The sequence below is a fragment of the Ostrinia nubilalis genome, chromosome 30 (genome assembly GCF_963855985.1).
Source record: "Ostrinia nubilalis chromosome 30, ilOstNubi1.1, whole genome shotgun sequence".
Lineage (NCBI taxonomy): Eukaryota > Metazoa > Arthropoda > Insecta > Lepidoptera > Crambidae > Ostrinia > Ostrinia nubilalis.
In genome coordinates this window covers 2,524,031-2,540,855 of record NC_087117.1, presented here as the reverse complement: position 1 = coordinate 2,540,855, position 16,825 = coordinate 2,524,031, and the positions used below count along the sequence as shown (strand labels likewise).

General features: G+C 35.0%; 2 protein-coding genes across 2 annotated transcripts; one reads left to right on the top strand and one right to left on the bottom strand.

Annotated features, from left to right (window-relative positions):
* Positions 1-4,584: 4,584 nt before the first annotated feature.
* On the bottom strand, positions 4,585-14,849 carry LOC135086115 (zinc finger and BTB domain-containing protein 41-like). Its single transcript, XM_063980915.1, has 4 exons — positions 14,597-14,849; positions 6,666-6,801; positions 6,116-6,226; positions 4,585-5,937 (listed from the first exon to the last, which is right to left on the bottom strand). The coding sequence occupies exons 1-4, from the start codon at positions 14,750-14,752 to the stop codon at positions 4,724-4,726; spliced, it is 1,617 nt and encodes a 538-aa protein (XP_063836985.1). The 5' UTR covers positions 14,753-14,849; the 3' UTR covers positions 4,585-4,723.
* Positions 7,536-9,717, top strand: LOC135086123 (THAP domain-containing protein 5-like). Its single transcript, XM_063980927.1, has 4 exons — positions 7,536-8,280; positions 8,515-8,759; positions 8,980-9,033; positions 9,443-9,717. The coding sequence occupies exons 1-4, from the start codon at positions 8,180-8,182 to the stop codon at positions 9,610-9,612; spliced, it is 570 nt and encodes a 189-aa protein (XP_063836997.1). The 5' UTR covers positions 7,536-8,179; the 3' UTR covers positions 9,613-9,717.
* Positions 14,850-16,825: the final 1,976 nt, after the last annotated feature.

Below are 16,825 nucleotides of genomic sequence, written 5' to 3'. Positions count from 1 at the left end.
AAAAAATGGTTGAACTCTCTTCGTTACAATACCCAAAAGAAATACTCGCGACTGACTGATATTATTTTTTTTATGTATTTTAGGTTTTGGGAATTGGCTCCGGAGAAATAAAAATTCTAACAGTTTCATTGCCCATTTTTCAATTTACGCTGCATTTTTTAAACATCGCTTTCTCCACTGAGAACAAAAGGACGAGGCAAAAAATCTCTCTAATCGGACGATATTCAAATTAAATTTCCGACGTTGTAGTTATTATTACCATAAATTATTTTTATCCCCAATGAAAGCTCTTGGCCTGTGCATGATGCACAGTGCATCTCACCTGATAAAAAAGTGACGACTAATGATCAGGCAGGTCCGGAATACTCAATCAAAGAGGAACTGGCTACCTTACCTCTATCTGCCGAATTATCTTACTAACTTTAAGGTCTACCTCCAACCAAATGGAGCAGAAAAGTTTGCCTTCTCTAGGAATCGAACCCGGGACCTCTGGATCTATAACAGGTGGTCTTACCACTAGGCCACGCAGGCGGCTTGTTTAGTTTACTTATATTATGTAAAATATAAAAAGCAGATTTAAAAACATTTTAAAGAAAAAGCAGAATACTGTATAATAATATTTTATTACATAAATGTACGGAAGTACTCAGTTACAATATTGCACAATAAATTACATTTTATGTCTTTCTTCGTTGGACACTAAACAATAAATACTAAAACAAAGACATTTATAAGAAAAAATCTTAAAAAATAAGATCAAAATGGCCGCAGATACAAAATGGCGCCTCTAGCAGGGAAACGTATACAGGGTGTCCCAGAATGGGTGAATCAAACTGCTATGGGAGGTAGCTAACCTCTGACCTACCCTTTAAATATACACTTGACATCAAATAAATCGCACCTCCCGCGACAAGCACTTATCAAACGTATTCATCCCCACTTCCCACCAACCACAACACCATTTGAAAACCTAGTTCTAAACTTCATTTCATTAAAGGAAAGGTTTTTACCCCAAAAATGTGTCTTTACAAGGATCCAGAGACACTTCTTCAAACAATAGGTAGTTAAGCTATAGCCATTTTTTATGACTATAAAACTGTTAAGTTGGGATTAATCGCTATCCATCTGTTAAAGAGGACACGTGAGATCTTTATTTGGTTTTATAACCATAAAAATTGGTCTAATTGATCCCAGAGGTGAGCCCAAAGTGAGGTCTATTTCAAGTCACATTTATGGTATATGTTAATCATTAATTAGAAATGAAATGTATTTTTCTTTAAGGATATTTATTAGGCTTTCAAATAACACCAATATTTTTGGGGTACCATAATTGTGTCAGAAGAAAATCTTTAAAGTTCGCGTCGCGGAAGGTGCGGTTTATTTGATGTTGAGTGTAAAAAAAATAGTATAGGTCTAGCGCTTAACTCAGACAGTGCCTGAGATATGGGAACAGTACGGGAGGGTGTTTTTGTAATGTCAAACGTCAGGGAGACTTAGATCTCCTTCAGTTATATGCTTTTTTACGTTTTAATACTCGATGTCACCTCTCCCGTGCCGCTTCCATACCTCAGGCACTGATTAATTTAGGCTCTAGACCTCTATTGCAGGGGTTCCCAAACTTATTTGAGACGCGCCCCCTTTCGACCATACAAAAAATTCCGCGCCCCCTCCTCCAGTCAAGATTATTTATTGGTCTTATCGAGCAGTCTGGAATGCATTCTCTCTGCGGTCGCAGGTTTCTTACAGATGGCCCGCGCCCCCCTTTAAAGGGCTTTGCGCCTCCCCTGCCCCCCCCCCCCCCACTTTGGGTACCAATGCTCTAGTGCGTATTACCGAAGAATCTTCAAAGTTAAACATACATTTGAAGGTTCTTCATTATTCCGCTAGAGGCGCGCACGGCCTATAATTATGTATAAAAAGTACAATTCTTCATTATATTTTAATACTGAATATAACAAAGTAAATATTGATCATAAATCAACGCGAATAATATTTTACTATAAACAATTTGTCTAAAAAATTGTTTTTATGAAAAAGTTCATAATATAACGGAAGGTGTCGTGTGCCTTTAAGTCTTATACAGGGTGACAGTGAAACTCATACTTCGAAAACAAAAATATTATTATCTTCAATAGATTTTCGTAACAGTCAGCGTCAAGTAGTTCGTGACACTCAAAGTGACCAAAAAGTTGGCAACACAACTTTATTCTAAAGCCTGGTCCGTGAGCACGTAGAATTTTGTTCAATGACCCCAAGCTACCCATACTTATCGCTCGCGCGTAATTATATTGCTGTCGCGACTGTGCGACGCGCGTCCGCAGACAAAATTCTACGTGCTCACGGACCAGGCTTTAGCTGTAACTAAGACGTGTTGCGAACTTTTTGACTACTAAGGCCCGATTCGACAAACTTTTATCCCAGAATAACTTCTAGTTATAACTGGCACATTGACAGTTTCAGTATGGGAAATATGTCAAAACTGACGATTTATTCTGAGATTAATATTTACTCTTGTTTGGTCGAATCCACCCTAAGCCAGCAATCGCGGGTTCGTTCCCCGTAGTATACAAACATACACAAAATAATGTATTGCACTGGCGTTGTATCTACAAAAGAACTATTAGCTTCAAAAACATTTCAACGTCACCCTATGTAACAAAGATCTCGGAAGACAAACAAAGATCGGTTTTAACAGTGAATTGCGTTTTTTTCAGTCAGGTTAAAATATCCTACTGCACAATATTCTTATTTACACTAATTTCTCTTCACATGACATAAACATCTACCTTATTCGCATTTATGGAGTTTACACATTGCGACATTTTACAGCGATACAATACGTTTGACAGTCGCGCGACTTCATCGCTACTCCAGCGATACAATACGTTTGACAGTCGCGCGACTTCATCGCGACTCCAGCGATACAATACGTTTGACAGTCGCGCGACTTCATCAATCATGAATCAGAGGGCTTAGTGTGTTTGCATCAAACGTCCTCACTGGATTACTAATGTTTGGCCAAAAAACGTTTCCCAAATTATCACATCGCAAACAACGTTTCGCAAACTTTTATTTGGCAAATTTTCATTTGGCAAAACTACTTATTGCAAATGTTTAATTCGCAAATGTCGTTTTTGGCATATTATTGTTTAGCAAATTATTGTTTGGCAAGGTATGTTTTGCCAAATGTTTCATTTGGCAAAAATATTTCACGATAAACAATTTACAAAATAATTTGATTGATGCATAGAATGGAATACAAATAAGCTTGTGGTTATTATTTTGTTTCGTGGTAAATATAATTTTTTTCTATACTAATTTTCATATTTCATTCTTTTTATAGAAATTTTCAAATGATTCATCAACAATAAAGGTGATTCTAGCGCTCGGCGGCCGCTGCCGCGGCACGCTTCGCTCGCCTTCGCGCGTTAATGGTCACTGTTCTAACCTAACCTAACCTACTATTTTCTGCAATACCTACTGTCTTCAACCATACTGTTTTCTGCAATCTCTTTGTTTTACATACAATTCTTATGAAAACCATGATGTGCCTATGCTTTGATTTGTGGGTAACGGTGGGTAAGTATCTGAAGTGTCAATTTGACGAAACAAATTATTTGGAATATAATATTTGGCACAATAAAACATTTGCTATATAAACATTTGCCAAGTAAAATTTGGCCAAATGATAATTTGACCAAATGAATTAGTTGCGAAAAGAGCAGTTGCTAAAAGTTCATTTGGGAAATGAAACTTTGTCGATAAGTTGTTTGCGAAGTGAAATTTGGCGAAAAGTAATTTGGCCAAACGGAAGGATACCGTCCTCACTAGTGACCGCGATAAAAAATGTTTGTTATATTCAATAAAAAACTAAAATTAGTTCTCGAAAGTTTCCGCTAGGGGCGCTGTACAATCCGTCATACAATGTCATTTTTTACCCGCTCACTAGTGACGATGTTTGATGTAAACTCACACTCAGCCCTCAGAATGGTCCAGTGCCCCCCTCAGAAAAAATCTTAGAATAATATTTATTTTCATTAAAAACTAGGCACAAAACCTAGCTAGACTATAGTCTGGTCTGTGAGCACGTAGAATTTTGTCCAATGACCCCAAGCTACCCATCCTTATCGCTCGCGCGTAATTATATTGCTGTCGCGACTGCGCGACGGGCGCCCGCAGTGAGTGTGCGTGCGACAAAATTCTACGTGCTCACAGACCGAGCTTTAGCAGTATTTATTGCACTAGGCTCGCAGCCCTGTATCGCAATAACAGTAAGTGGGTTTACAAAATTTAATAGTTTCTACATAATAAATGACGATCGTAATTTGCGACTGTATCGATGGTGCATCGCGATTTAATCGCGTTTGTATCGCTGCAAAAAGTCGTAATGTAAAAGGCCCATAAGCGTAATGTCAAATACGCAAACTGTTTGCCGATTTTTCTTTATTTTGTATCGGAATATCGGAGAAAAGAAATTAAAGTGCATTTTGGCCTGCATTTTAAAAATTGTGATTGTAATAACAGAGTAAATACAAATGAGCAGGTCATCTTCATAAAAAAACGTGCACGCACCAACACGTGTGCGCCGCATACGTATTGGCGCGCTCACATACAAACCGCGCTCGGTGCGTTTCTATGAAGATGACCTACTCATTTGTATTTACTCTGGTAATAATCACATTTTGCGATTTTGACATTCCATATACCTCTTAAACCTACTCCGCTATATTAAACGTTGAATTATTCTATCCTCCACGTCCACCTTTCTCTCGTGAACCTTAAGATGTCCCTTCAAGGTGCATTTTTGAGTGAACGCTCTCCCACACACCGGACATACAAACCGTTTATCATTATCGTGAATTCTCTGATGTTCCCGAAGAGTTTTCTTCCTTTGATACGACTTGTGACATATATGACAAGTATGGATTCTCTCTCCATCATGTTTGATCATGTGCATTTTCAAAGCGTTCTTCGTGTAAAATGCCAAATCACATTTATCACATTTGTGGTTCCGCTCGTTCAAATGATCTCTCCGAACATGGCTTGACAAATGCCCCGGAGTAATATAACTTTGTGGGCACACTTTGCATTTGTATCTCTTCAATTCTTCGTTGTGTACTTCGGCTAGATGTTTCTGTCTTGCATAGAAAGATGATAGGGAAATATTACAGCGTTTGCAAGCGTATCTCACGCCAGATTTGTGTTCTTTCGACACGTGATTCTCCCTTTTGGTAACCCTATCGAAGACAGCGTTGCAATGCCTGCATGGGAAACTGCCCACTTCGTGTGTCCTCATATGGCCTCGTAACCTCGCTTTAGAAGCAAACGCCTTGCCACAACTCTCGCAGATGTAATTAGGATAGTGCACGTTCATATGAGTGTTTAGGCTGACGTAGTTTAAAAAAGTTTTCTTGCAAATAGGACAATCCAACTGGTCTTTTTCCAGTTTAAAAGGCAGATTACTCCAATTCTTATTATACTTTAGTTGGTTACAGTTTTCCACGTGCACTTTTAGTTCGTTGAAATCCGCGATATCAGTGGTACAGATTTTGCACCGAAACAAATTTGTGGTGGGATAGAATCGCTGTGAGTTCGAAAAGACCATCTTTTTGAATGCTAGTTGTATGTTGTTTTTGCTGTGGACGCTTACGTGTTTTTTTATTTCATCCAAACTTGGCGATTTGACTGTACACAGCATGCACGAAAACGCATGGTTTTTGCGCATTCTAAATGGAAATAGTCCAGCCTGAAGTAACGCTTCCGTTTCACTGGTGTCGTTAGTTTTTGTATATTTTAGGAGCTTGCGTTTAGTTGAAACAGTTTTCTTCTTTCGCACTGGTTTTTCGTCTGTGATAACTTTTTTTTCCGGTTTCTCATCTTTCACGCCCTTGTCGTCATAGAACATGAATTTGTCTTTTATTTTGAACTCGTTTAGAGCTGAAAATGATACATTTTAAATTGAGTATTTTACGTAAAAATTCATTCCCATCTACGATTGTAAATATTCTACGATTAGAAATACCATCTATAGATTTTACGTTTTCATAATTTTCATTGATTGAGCTCTTGTCTATAAGCATTGAACTAAATATAATATAAACAACTGGTTACTCACTTATATTGTCCTCGTCGTCGCAGAAATCGTCAAAATCGTTGCAAAACGCGTCTTCATTTGTTGAATCCTCGCTCTTGATGTCTTTCACTGCAGACTTTGTTTCTTCTGAAACTAAAAGTACGAAACAAAATATTAATACACTTGAACAGTATCTACAGTAGGTACAAATTCATAATTCGATCGATCGATTCGATCTACAGCTTGACCGCCAATAAAAACTCAACCAGTGAAGGTCAAGTTTGTCCCGGGGGAAAGTTAAATTGTCATTGGACCCGCAATGAAATTAATCAGAAGAACATAGGAGGAATTCGAAGTTTCGATTATAGACTGAGACTCTATAAGTAAGACACTTTTTTTTTATCACAAGACCCGTATTCGCAAACCTTGCTTGCTTAAGCGAAGCAGCAAATCGAACGCACAGCGTTGAATAGAGCTCTGTGATTGGTTCGTGTCACCCTGTGCGTCAACGCGCACTGAGACCTCATATTAATGTTTGTGAATACGGGCGTTAAACTCATAAGGCTTTTCATTATTAGACTTAAAATCTTACCGCTTGACTTGACGTTCTGCACGAGAACCTTTAAAGACGCCTCCACCTGCTCCCTGAAGGACACAGCATCCCGTAGCTTGACGATGCAACTGTCACATATCAACCGTTTTGTATCTCCGAGATCCAGTAATGCCAGCTGTAAGTTATGTAAAAAAATTTTAACTTGTAAGTATAAGTGTCTCTACGAGCTATGTGCCCCGCCCAATGCCACTTGATTTTAGCAATTCTGCGAGCTATGTCGGATGGCCGTTGGGGCAGGAAAGTTCTCGAGTGGCACCACGGGCTGGAAGACGTAGCGTGGGCAGGCCTCCTACTAGGTGGACCGACGATCTGGTAAAGGTCGCGGGAAGAGCCTGGATGCGGGCAGCGCAGGACCGTTCATTGTGGAAAACCTTGGGGGAGGCCTTTGTCCAGCAGTGGACGTCATTTAGCTGAGACGACAAGTATAGGTGTAGCATTTAAATCAGTCAGTGCCTGAGGTATGCGAAGGGCAAAGGGAGGGTGTTATTGTGACGACGGTCAAATGTCAGCGAGACTTCAGATCTACTTAAGATTTATATGCTCGGTAACATCATAATATTCCTCATCCTGACAATAGACAGTTTGACACCAAACCCCAATAATTCGAAACCACAACTGTTTTAAAAAGACCCTTCATTCTGGTCTTAAAAACTTAATTTATTTTAAATTACCTGTAAATTACGATTTTTGGTGGCATTGTAATTGAAAAAAGTAGTTTAATTGAGTTGACAAAATAGTGACGTCACTTGCTTGTAGTGCCATACAAAATCTATGGGAGAGTTTCGTTTTGACAGTTTTAAAAAGTACATCAATTGACTGTGGTGTCAACATGTCTATTCAATACATTATCAGTGGGTAGACACTTCTCATACAAAAACTAGTCTCTATATGTAGCAATTGATATACAACCTTATCCCTTATGCAATAAAGTGCATTTTGGATTGATTTCACTATAGCAGGGGAACCCGCGGATCAATACCACCATACTAAAAATAATTGTTAGTGTCCTTATGTTGGTAGTATTGTTAGTTTGACAAATGAAAAAAAATGTCTGTCAATTGAGTTTGAGTTTTTAACCGGCGAATTGATTCGTGTGAAGTTATTTTCTCAGATTTGGTGCAATATTACTGTAAATAAACTTTTCTGTCGTTTACGTTGAGTTGATTAAGTTCCTCCGTATCGGGCGTGATAAAGTTTGCTGTTCAGTGTTATGTTTTTTGTGAGATAGAGACTCTTTTAAATAAGCTGTGTTTCAACTTCTACAGAAGTTTAAACTCTTATTTACTTTTCTGTTTAATGGGTATGTTATCTACTTACTTGAAATATTAGATCTATTACAAATCTATTATTCATTAAAAACAACCCTATGTGATGAAAATGTAAATGTACTTTCAAAACTGGTAAATGCATGAACCAGGGCATTGACACTGGTTGGAGAGAAATTATAGGCTTTGTTTAATTAATACCTATTTCATTTTAGGCTTCTACTGATAATGGAGAGTAGAAACAACAAGAAGTGCGTTATTTGTAATAAGAGGCGAAGTCGTGGTGGATCACCCTTACTTTTGAGTAGGTTTCCTCTGGATTCTGACCGGTAAGTTTCTAATAACACTCATTTATTACAAGATAATTTTACTGATTGTGTAAACTTAAAGGCTGGGATTAATATTTTTAATCATACAGTAAATAACCATAACCAATTTTTAATTTCAGTATTTTGTTTCGTACTCTGTAAATGAATTGCATAACAATACTAAAAGAAATTAGTTGATGAATAAATTTCAGTTTGTTATTCTTTTTCTTTTCTAATAGGTATTTCTTATTTCAGTTGTCGAATGTGGGTTAAAAATGCTGGCATAGAAGACTTAGCATATGTACCTATTGAAAAGTTACACCAACTGAAGTTTGTTTGTGGTGGGCACTTCACTCCTGAATCCTTCAATGCCAAAGGAACTCGGCTGAAGAACTCAGCTATTCCAACACTGGAATTGAGCAATCCCATCTTGCCAGATGAAGTTTTGACAGAGTTTCCTCTTCATGTAAAAGACTCCAATAAAGAAAACCTCAAGACAGGTATGATGATGACTTCAATTATTTTTTTAAAATTTAATTTACTATCTATCAATTTTCTGAATTATTTAGATGTCTTAATTAATTTTCTTTGGTTTCCAAAACAAACCAACCGAATGCAATTTAACAAGGTTCTTTCTTTGTAATCACAAACATGTGTTGTATGCTTATCAATAAATAATATATAATTTCAATTATTAATTATATCTATACTTTGTTACAGTTCTTTATGATCATTCATATTGCATTCCAAAGAAGTCAAATCCAGTTGAACGAGGTATGTTTATCTAAAATTATACTAATAATATAAAAAGGAAATATTTAATTGTTTGTTTGTATTTGATCGGCTCCGTAACTCGAAGCCAAGATAGCCTAAAGTGCGGGTTAGAACCCCACAGCTTGAATATTGTAGTAAACCCACTCGTAACACAATTTAGCTTAGAATGTGTGTTGAGTTAGAGGGACTTTAGTAATTTGTGTAATACAAATTCTTCAAAAAAAGTACCGGACCAATTTGAAAAATTTTAGGCAATCTACATTAATTAGCCAGGTCAGCTAGTTTAATAATATTTATAAGCTAGTAATTTTTAATGTGAGCAAGACATGTACTAGACTGATTGTACCCTAAAGTTGGGTAAGAACATGACATTTTATTACCCAATTCACATTTCATTATCTGCTTTCAGTTCCCCTTACAACTACAACCAAACAACTAAATTCAACATGTTTGGGAGCTGTGGATATACCAGATTCTGGTATTTCTGCGAAAACAACTTTTGAACCTCTTCCTTCTACTTCCAATGCACCAGAACATATGACCTATAAACCCATTACTCATGGTAAGTGTACAAACTAATTATTTACCTTCTAAAATATGCCTTCCCTCAAACTAAAGAATGCCACCCTGGATGCGTTCTGCAGTCTGCAGTCAGGTCAAAATGAACTTATTTGTACAACATTCTAGGTTTCTGTACATTTTATATTAATGCGATTTGACCGTGCGGATACGAACAAAGAACGCAAAGCACACGTGACTGATTGCCTTATCACGATCACTTACAGATTGTCTTGACATACCCGCAGACCGCATCCAGAATGCAGAACATTAAAACCTCTAAATGCCTTTAATTTAATATTATGTCATTGTTATTGAAGGTGGGCCCACGCTTCATATTTTATGAGAAGAGCTATCATTATCCTGTCTTTGCATTTTTTTAAAACTTGATAATGATTGATTGATTTGGAAATAATATGTTTCATAAAACAACAAAATAAATTTTAAACTAATTTGCATATTTATAATATTTCAGATGATAAAAACATTTGCCATCAAGATGCACAGGCAGAAATATTAGTCCACAGTTATAAAAGACCTAAGAAAAACATTGAAATGAAAGGTAAGATAAAACATACCTAATTTAAAAAACTAAGTAAAATTGCTGATTAATTAACCAATATTCAATTCAATTTGCTTTAATGTTGTTTTTTTTACTAATGGAAATGTTTTTATTACAGACACTTCATCAACATTTACAATTAAAGAGAAGAGGCTTTGGCGACAGTTACAAAATGCAAAAAAAACAATAAGGAATATAGCGAAGTCAAGAGTGAATTTAGACAAGTTAGATTCGGAAGTGCTGACATCGTTAGTAAAGGATGTAGTGCAGAATAACAAAAAAAAGTCACAAGGAAAAAGGTGGACTTTAGCCAACAAAATATATGCTTTGGCTATATTTAAACGGTCCCCTAAAGCATACCGCTATATGCAAAAGCTGTTTACGCTACCAAGCACTAAAACGCTCCAAAGGATTTTAAAAAATATACCAATGGAGCCTGGTATAAATAAAAATATAATTGATATGTTAGAGGCAAAAGCATCAAGTATGCCAAAGGAAAATAAATATTGCTCGTTAATATTTGACGAGATGGCGTTAAAGAAACGGATAATTTATAACGAAATTGCTGATAAAGTGGATGGCTACGTGGATTATGGAGAGGGCGAGAACATGGGACGAGAAAAGAAAATTGCAGACCATGCGTTAGTGTTTATGATACAGGGTGCTAAACATAAATACAAGCAATATATTGCGCACTATTTTGTGGAAGGCACAATATCAACAGCAAAACTGGCAAAAATTATATCGGACATCATCAAAAAATTAAAAGAAATCGGATTTATGGTTCTAACAACAGTTTGTGATCAGGGATCTACAAATATAGGAGCTCTTAACATGTTAAAAAGAAACTGTGGACAAGGCATAGATAGCAACTTTTTCTCTGTAAATAATGACAAAATTTTTATAATCTATGACATCCCTCACTTGTTCAAATCATTACGAAACAATTTCTTTAAAAGTGGAAATATGTCTTTCGATGGAAAAATTGCACAATGGAGGCATTTGGTAGTTGCAGAAGAACACAACAGAAATTTTTTAAATTTTAAAAAACTGAATAGTACCATTGTAAATCCAACATTCAAAACTAAGATGAGGGTGAAGTATGCTGCGCATGCTCTGAGTAATACCGTGGCAGCTATTTTAAAAATGATGGCATGGAAAGAAGTTTCTGATTGCAATGATACAGCATTTGTGATTGAACAGTTAGATAAACTATTTGATTGTACAAATGGTCCATCATCTTTAAATGACGTAAAGAAAGGGATCCGGGAAAATGTTTCCACATCAAGTAATCACATTGAGTCTTGGACCTTTTATACTGATAAGTTAAAAACCATAAAATTTATAACAGCAGAAAACACGATACTAAAAAATGTTAAATGCGTAAAGGGATATCAAATATCTATCAAATCCTTAAACGATATTTGGGAAAAGTTAAAGAATGAAGGGTTTAAATATATGAACCTTAGACAGTTTAACCAAGACTCTCTGGAAAACTTATTTGGAATCATTAGGCAACACAGTGTAACCAATAGAAATCCCACTATCACGCACTTTACTGCAGCGCTTAAAACAAGCATGGTTACTGGGCTGAAAGTGCCTCATAGCAGAAGTGCTAATTGTGAAGCAGACAACAATAAACATATGCTGGAATATAAAGACATTTTAAAAACTAATTTAAAAACAACAGAAATACAAATTAATGTTCAAGATTCCACAGACACTGAATTTTATCCTGTGTTGTCTATCCCGGACCCTGAAAACTTAGAACAGCCCATTGAAAATTTGTGTAGCCTTGAAAACCAACCAGTAGTATATGTAAGCGGGTATTTAGCTGCCAAACTATTACAGAACAGTTCTTGTTTAATTTGTGAAGAATGTTGGAGCGTGAAAACTCCTGTTGACAATGATTTGTATGCATATACAGTGTGTCCGGGCATGTAGTGATCAAACTTTAAGGGCGTAATCTATGGACAATTTTATCGATAAAAATACTTCAAATTTGGGGCCTGACCCATTTCTCGAAAAATTACATCGATTTAAGTTTTTAATTTTTAGTTTACACCTCTTCTTTAAAAAACAAGTGAAAGCGTGGGTAGCTTAACATTAATAGGCAAATATTTTATATCATGCGATAGCCAATAAAATTCTCAATTAGTAAAAAAAGAAAGCAGACACAAGTTTCATACATTTTATGGGAGTAAGAATGGATTTAATTAGAAAAATACATTACTTTTTTACTTCTTTTTCAGTTATTTTCCAACACAAGAAAAACCAGGTCGTTAAGGTATGTTTTATTTGCATTGTATTATTAGTATTTGAGCTATTCTACAAAACGAATGTAAATTTATTAGTCTACGTCTATTAGTTTCGACGTAATTGTTAAACAAAGATACCCCTTCCCAGCGGTTTCCATAGCGCACGCGACATGCGAAAATGCACTGCCTGAAAGAATCACACAACCTATTCCGATTACTATGGAAACCGCTGGGAAGGGGTATCTTTGTTCAACAATTACGTCGAAACTAATAGACGTAGACTAATAAATTTACATTCGTTTTGTAGAATAGCTCAAATACTAATAATACAATGCAAATAAAACATACCTTAACGACCTGGTTTTTCTTGTGTTGGAAAATAACTGAAAAAGAAGTGAAAAAAGTAATGTATTTTTCTAATTAAATCCATTCTCACTCCAATAAAATGTATGAAACTTGTGTCTGCTTTCTTCTTCTACTAATAAATAATTTTATTGGCTATCGCATGATATAAAATATTTGCCTATTAATGTTAAGCTACCCACGCTTTCACTTGTTTTGTAAAGAAGAGGTGCAAACTAAAAATTAAAAACTTAAATCGATGTAACTTTTCGAGAAATGGGTCAGGCCCCAAATTTGAAGTATTTTCATCGATAAAATTGTCCATAGATTACGCCCTTAAAGTTTGATCACTACATGCCCGGACACACTGTATATCTCTTCGCGAATGGTGGCATGATAAAAAAAGTCTCGTTTATCCAACAATTCAATTATGTACCACCGTAAATGAAGCTAAACAATTTTATCATGACCATATTGCCGACCAGATATATATGGAAAATGTTGGAAAATTCATTTTCTTAATGTTGAGTACAAATTGTAATTTTAGTTGGTTTAAATGTCAACAACATAATAAAGAAATTTATGATAAGATGTTTAAAATATTAAGTTACCTTTTTCTAAGAAAAAGTTGTAAAATCATTAATGACAGCTTCATAAAAAGTGAAAACAATTTTGCTGACAAAAGTAAAAAAGCACAGCAACAAAGCATTGAAAAGTAATCTTGAGGCTGAGGTTCGATCAGCTGATAAGAAAATTAAAGATGTTTATAAATAAAAATCCTATTTTTTCTTAGAAAAAGTTGTGAAAATAAAAGTTTACAAAATTATCATTTCTGTACTTTGTTATAATTTTCAATAATTCCTCATGCCTACAACTGCTATGTCATGTTCAATACTTATTGTAATATACCTATTTTATTTCGAAATAAATAATTTACGTTACAAAACTTCGTTTTACTTACACATAGTATAAAATAAAAATAGTAATCATTAAAATATTGAAGGTTCCTATACTAGATATCGATATGCAATTACAACCCTAGCAAAGTATCGATAATCGATAAGTTATTACGAACGTCACTAATACTGTCAGAAAATAAAGCATTATGTTGGTAGCTCCGCCTGTAGTTTGTGCGGTTGGTAAAGATTTGCGGGTCGTTCTCTAAAATGCATATGTGTGCGTGAGCTCAAAAAATATCTATGGAGTGCCGTCTCTTACTCTTTTATGCTCTTTGTACATTATTATTGACTTCAAATGCTTGCTAACTAACAACAAAAAAATACTACAATAACCTTCCTTCTGACACAGTGAGGTAAAAAAGTTAATTTTCTTTGACTGTTACTAATTTATTTTTAATAAAATAAAAGACTGTAATACTAACTTTACTTTGCATTTACTTAGGCACTCCCATAATATTGATGGAATAAATTTCAATAATAATTAATTTTAATAAGTTTAAATATAATTCATACCTAACTTGCCTAACATGTAAGTGGTAAAATATACCTAGTTTGAATTATGTGAAAAGAGATATTTAATTTGTGTAAATAAATACGATTTAAAAGTGAAGTTTTGATACAAACATTATTACCTACTTCAATTATTGTAAAAATGTATGACAAGCATGCAGTCTGCAGACATGAATGTACTGAGACTAAATAAACGATAAAATTGAAGCATTGATGGCGAACAATAGTGAAATAAGAAACTTTGTAGCGAGAAATTTGCTGACATCTTTGGAAAACAAGATGCAATGCGATACTACGAAAACAAAACTGCAACCATGTCTGGATAATAAAAATGTATAATTAGCTCAAGGAAAATTGATTCAAATAGTACTTACGTCTATAGAGAAGCATTTTAGCAACATTTCGGAGTATAATTCCTGAGTTCCATTATGTTTTTGAGACACAATCATACTCTTCACGGTGTCTTCGTTCAAACACAAATTGCATACCCCAAGCAGGGGTAGCGCCTCCACCATTATCTCGACATCCATTTTGGTGTATTTACACACAATATTTATTTAATTCACATACGTAATCATATCAAGTGCTGTTCAAAATAAATTAATATTTTTTATTACGATTGACATCATGGATCATAGAGAAAAGTAATACATAGGAAATAGAGAACCCTCTCTGTCAAATTTTTGAGCCTACTAATTGACAGCCTGGTGTTAAATTCGCTGTACTTAACCTACGTACGTAACGCTCACATACACACATAGTACACGCACACATACATACATAAAGTCCACGCACACATACACACAGTTCACGCACACATAGGCCCTCATAACCTTCAAAGAATTATTGTTTTTATGATGTACAATGTAGAATTTTTTCAAATCCATTATTTTGAAAATATTTATCTTTATGGTGTACGTATTGTATTATTTTCAAAACAATGGATTTGGAAAAATTCTACATTGCACATGGAAATGCAAATAAACAAAAACTTTTCAATTTAATAATTTTACTTTATTTATGAACACACATAATATTATACACCAAAAGCGTCTTTTCGCAAAGTTTTCAACAACACTAAAAAAGCATTTGCACTTTGAGAAAACTCAGATCACTTGTCTTGTGAACATAACAGAAAGTTTCTTCGCGATTCACGAAGGAACGAACAAAACTCCGATGAACCAGAACAGCAGCAGGTACGAAGGAATGAACTTGAATTTGACTCGACTCTTCAATACTTTAATAGGGCCATAGAACTCATAAACGATGGCTAAGAAAACAAGAATGCATTCAACCTAACAAAAACAACACCGGCCATTTTGGAGGAAAAACAAAGTTGCCATATGTTAAATAGTAATTTCTACTACTCTATTATGTAAATTATAACAAAAAATGTCACCGTTCAGTTTTAAATTAAAACAAATTAATTTCATTTTAAAAAAAGTTTTCACATTGTAATTAACAATATTCTGAAATATATTTTAATTAAGAAAAAAATGAAAATATGAAGGAAACAGGAGCAGCGACATCTAAAGCGTTTTAGGGTAGTTAAAAAGTATTGCTTCCTCATTGTTATAGCATTGCTGCAAAATCTGAAAAGCTTTTAAATATTTTAAGATGTGTTTCTGGAGTCTGGTGGGGTGCTCACCCAGCGTCATTAAGACTTTTATACAATGCTATTATAAGAAGTATACTTGACTATGGCAGTTTCTATCTAGAGCCTTGTAATTTAGTTGGTTTAAGTAAATTGGATGCGATTCAATCTAAAGCGCTAAGGATTATAGCTGGTGCTATGAAATCGAGTCCAATCAATGCCTTGCAAGCTGAATGTGTTGAGCCCCCATTGAAATTACGCCGCCAATATTTATGTGACAAGTATCTTTTCCGTGTACTTCAATTTGCTGACCATCCTATATATAGCAAACTCAACAGACTTAATGATTTAATTGATACTTCCTCTTATTGGTCACGTAAATCTCCTCCTTGTGTGATTATTAGTTTTCGTAAATTTATATCAATCCAAGCCCCAGTCCACAGAACCTCCGTTCTTCCGATATTTTCTGTAAATTTTGAATCCCTTATTCTTACTCCGACAATTCATTTCAACCTAGACATACATAAGGATGACTACAATGCTAACATTAAGTTCAATCAGATCGTAGACGAACACTGGGGCGATTGGCATCATATCTATTGCGATTTTAGAGATGGGTTTCCACCCGGGTAAAAACCCACATGAGGGTAAAAACCCAATAAAAACCCGTTTCATTCCACCCGTGGGTGTTTACACCGGGTGAAAACAAATAATTTTATAATTATTTCAATTGGTATCTTTTCTTTATTTTTATTGAATTTTTCTCATTTAAGTTTATTGATTAATAAGTAATAAATCATATTTAACACTAATATGCATTTATATCGTGGCCAATCGTAAAATTGATCACCTTATGATGATGTGACCAATTATTTTATAAAATGGTGTTATTTCAAGAATCGTTGAACCGATTTAGAAGAAATTTAGTAGGAACACAATAATTTGTGATCATGGCAAGGACATGGAGGGGGGGGGAGAAAGAAAAAAAAAAAGTATTGGAATTTATCGA

Coding starts and splice junctions, on each gene's coding strand:
- LOC135086123 (XM_063980927.1), top strand. CDS start 8,180: ATGGAGAGTAGAAACAACAAGAAGTGCGTTATTTGTAATAAGAGGCGA. Junction 8,760..8,979: donor TAAAGAAAACCTCAAGACAG/GTATGATGATGA, acceptor ACTTTGTTACAG/TTCTTTATGATCATTCATAT. Junction 9,034..9,442: donor GTCAAATCCAGTTGAACGAG/GTATGTTTATCT, acceptor ATCTGCTTTCAG/TTCCCCTTACAACTACAACC.
- LOC135086115 (XM_063980915.1), bottom strand. CDS start 14,752: ATGGATGTCGAGATAATGGTGGAGGCGCTACCCCTGCTTGGGGTATGC. Junction 6,227..6,665: donor GCAGAACGTCAAGTCAAGCG/GTAAGATTTTAA, acceptor TCGTACTTTTAG/TTTCAGAAGAAACAAAGTCT. Junction 5,938..6,115: donor CGACGACGAGGACAATATAA/GTGAGTAACCAG, acceptor TATCATTTTCAG/CTCTAAACGAGTTCAAAATA.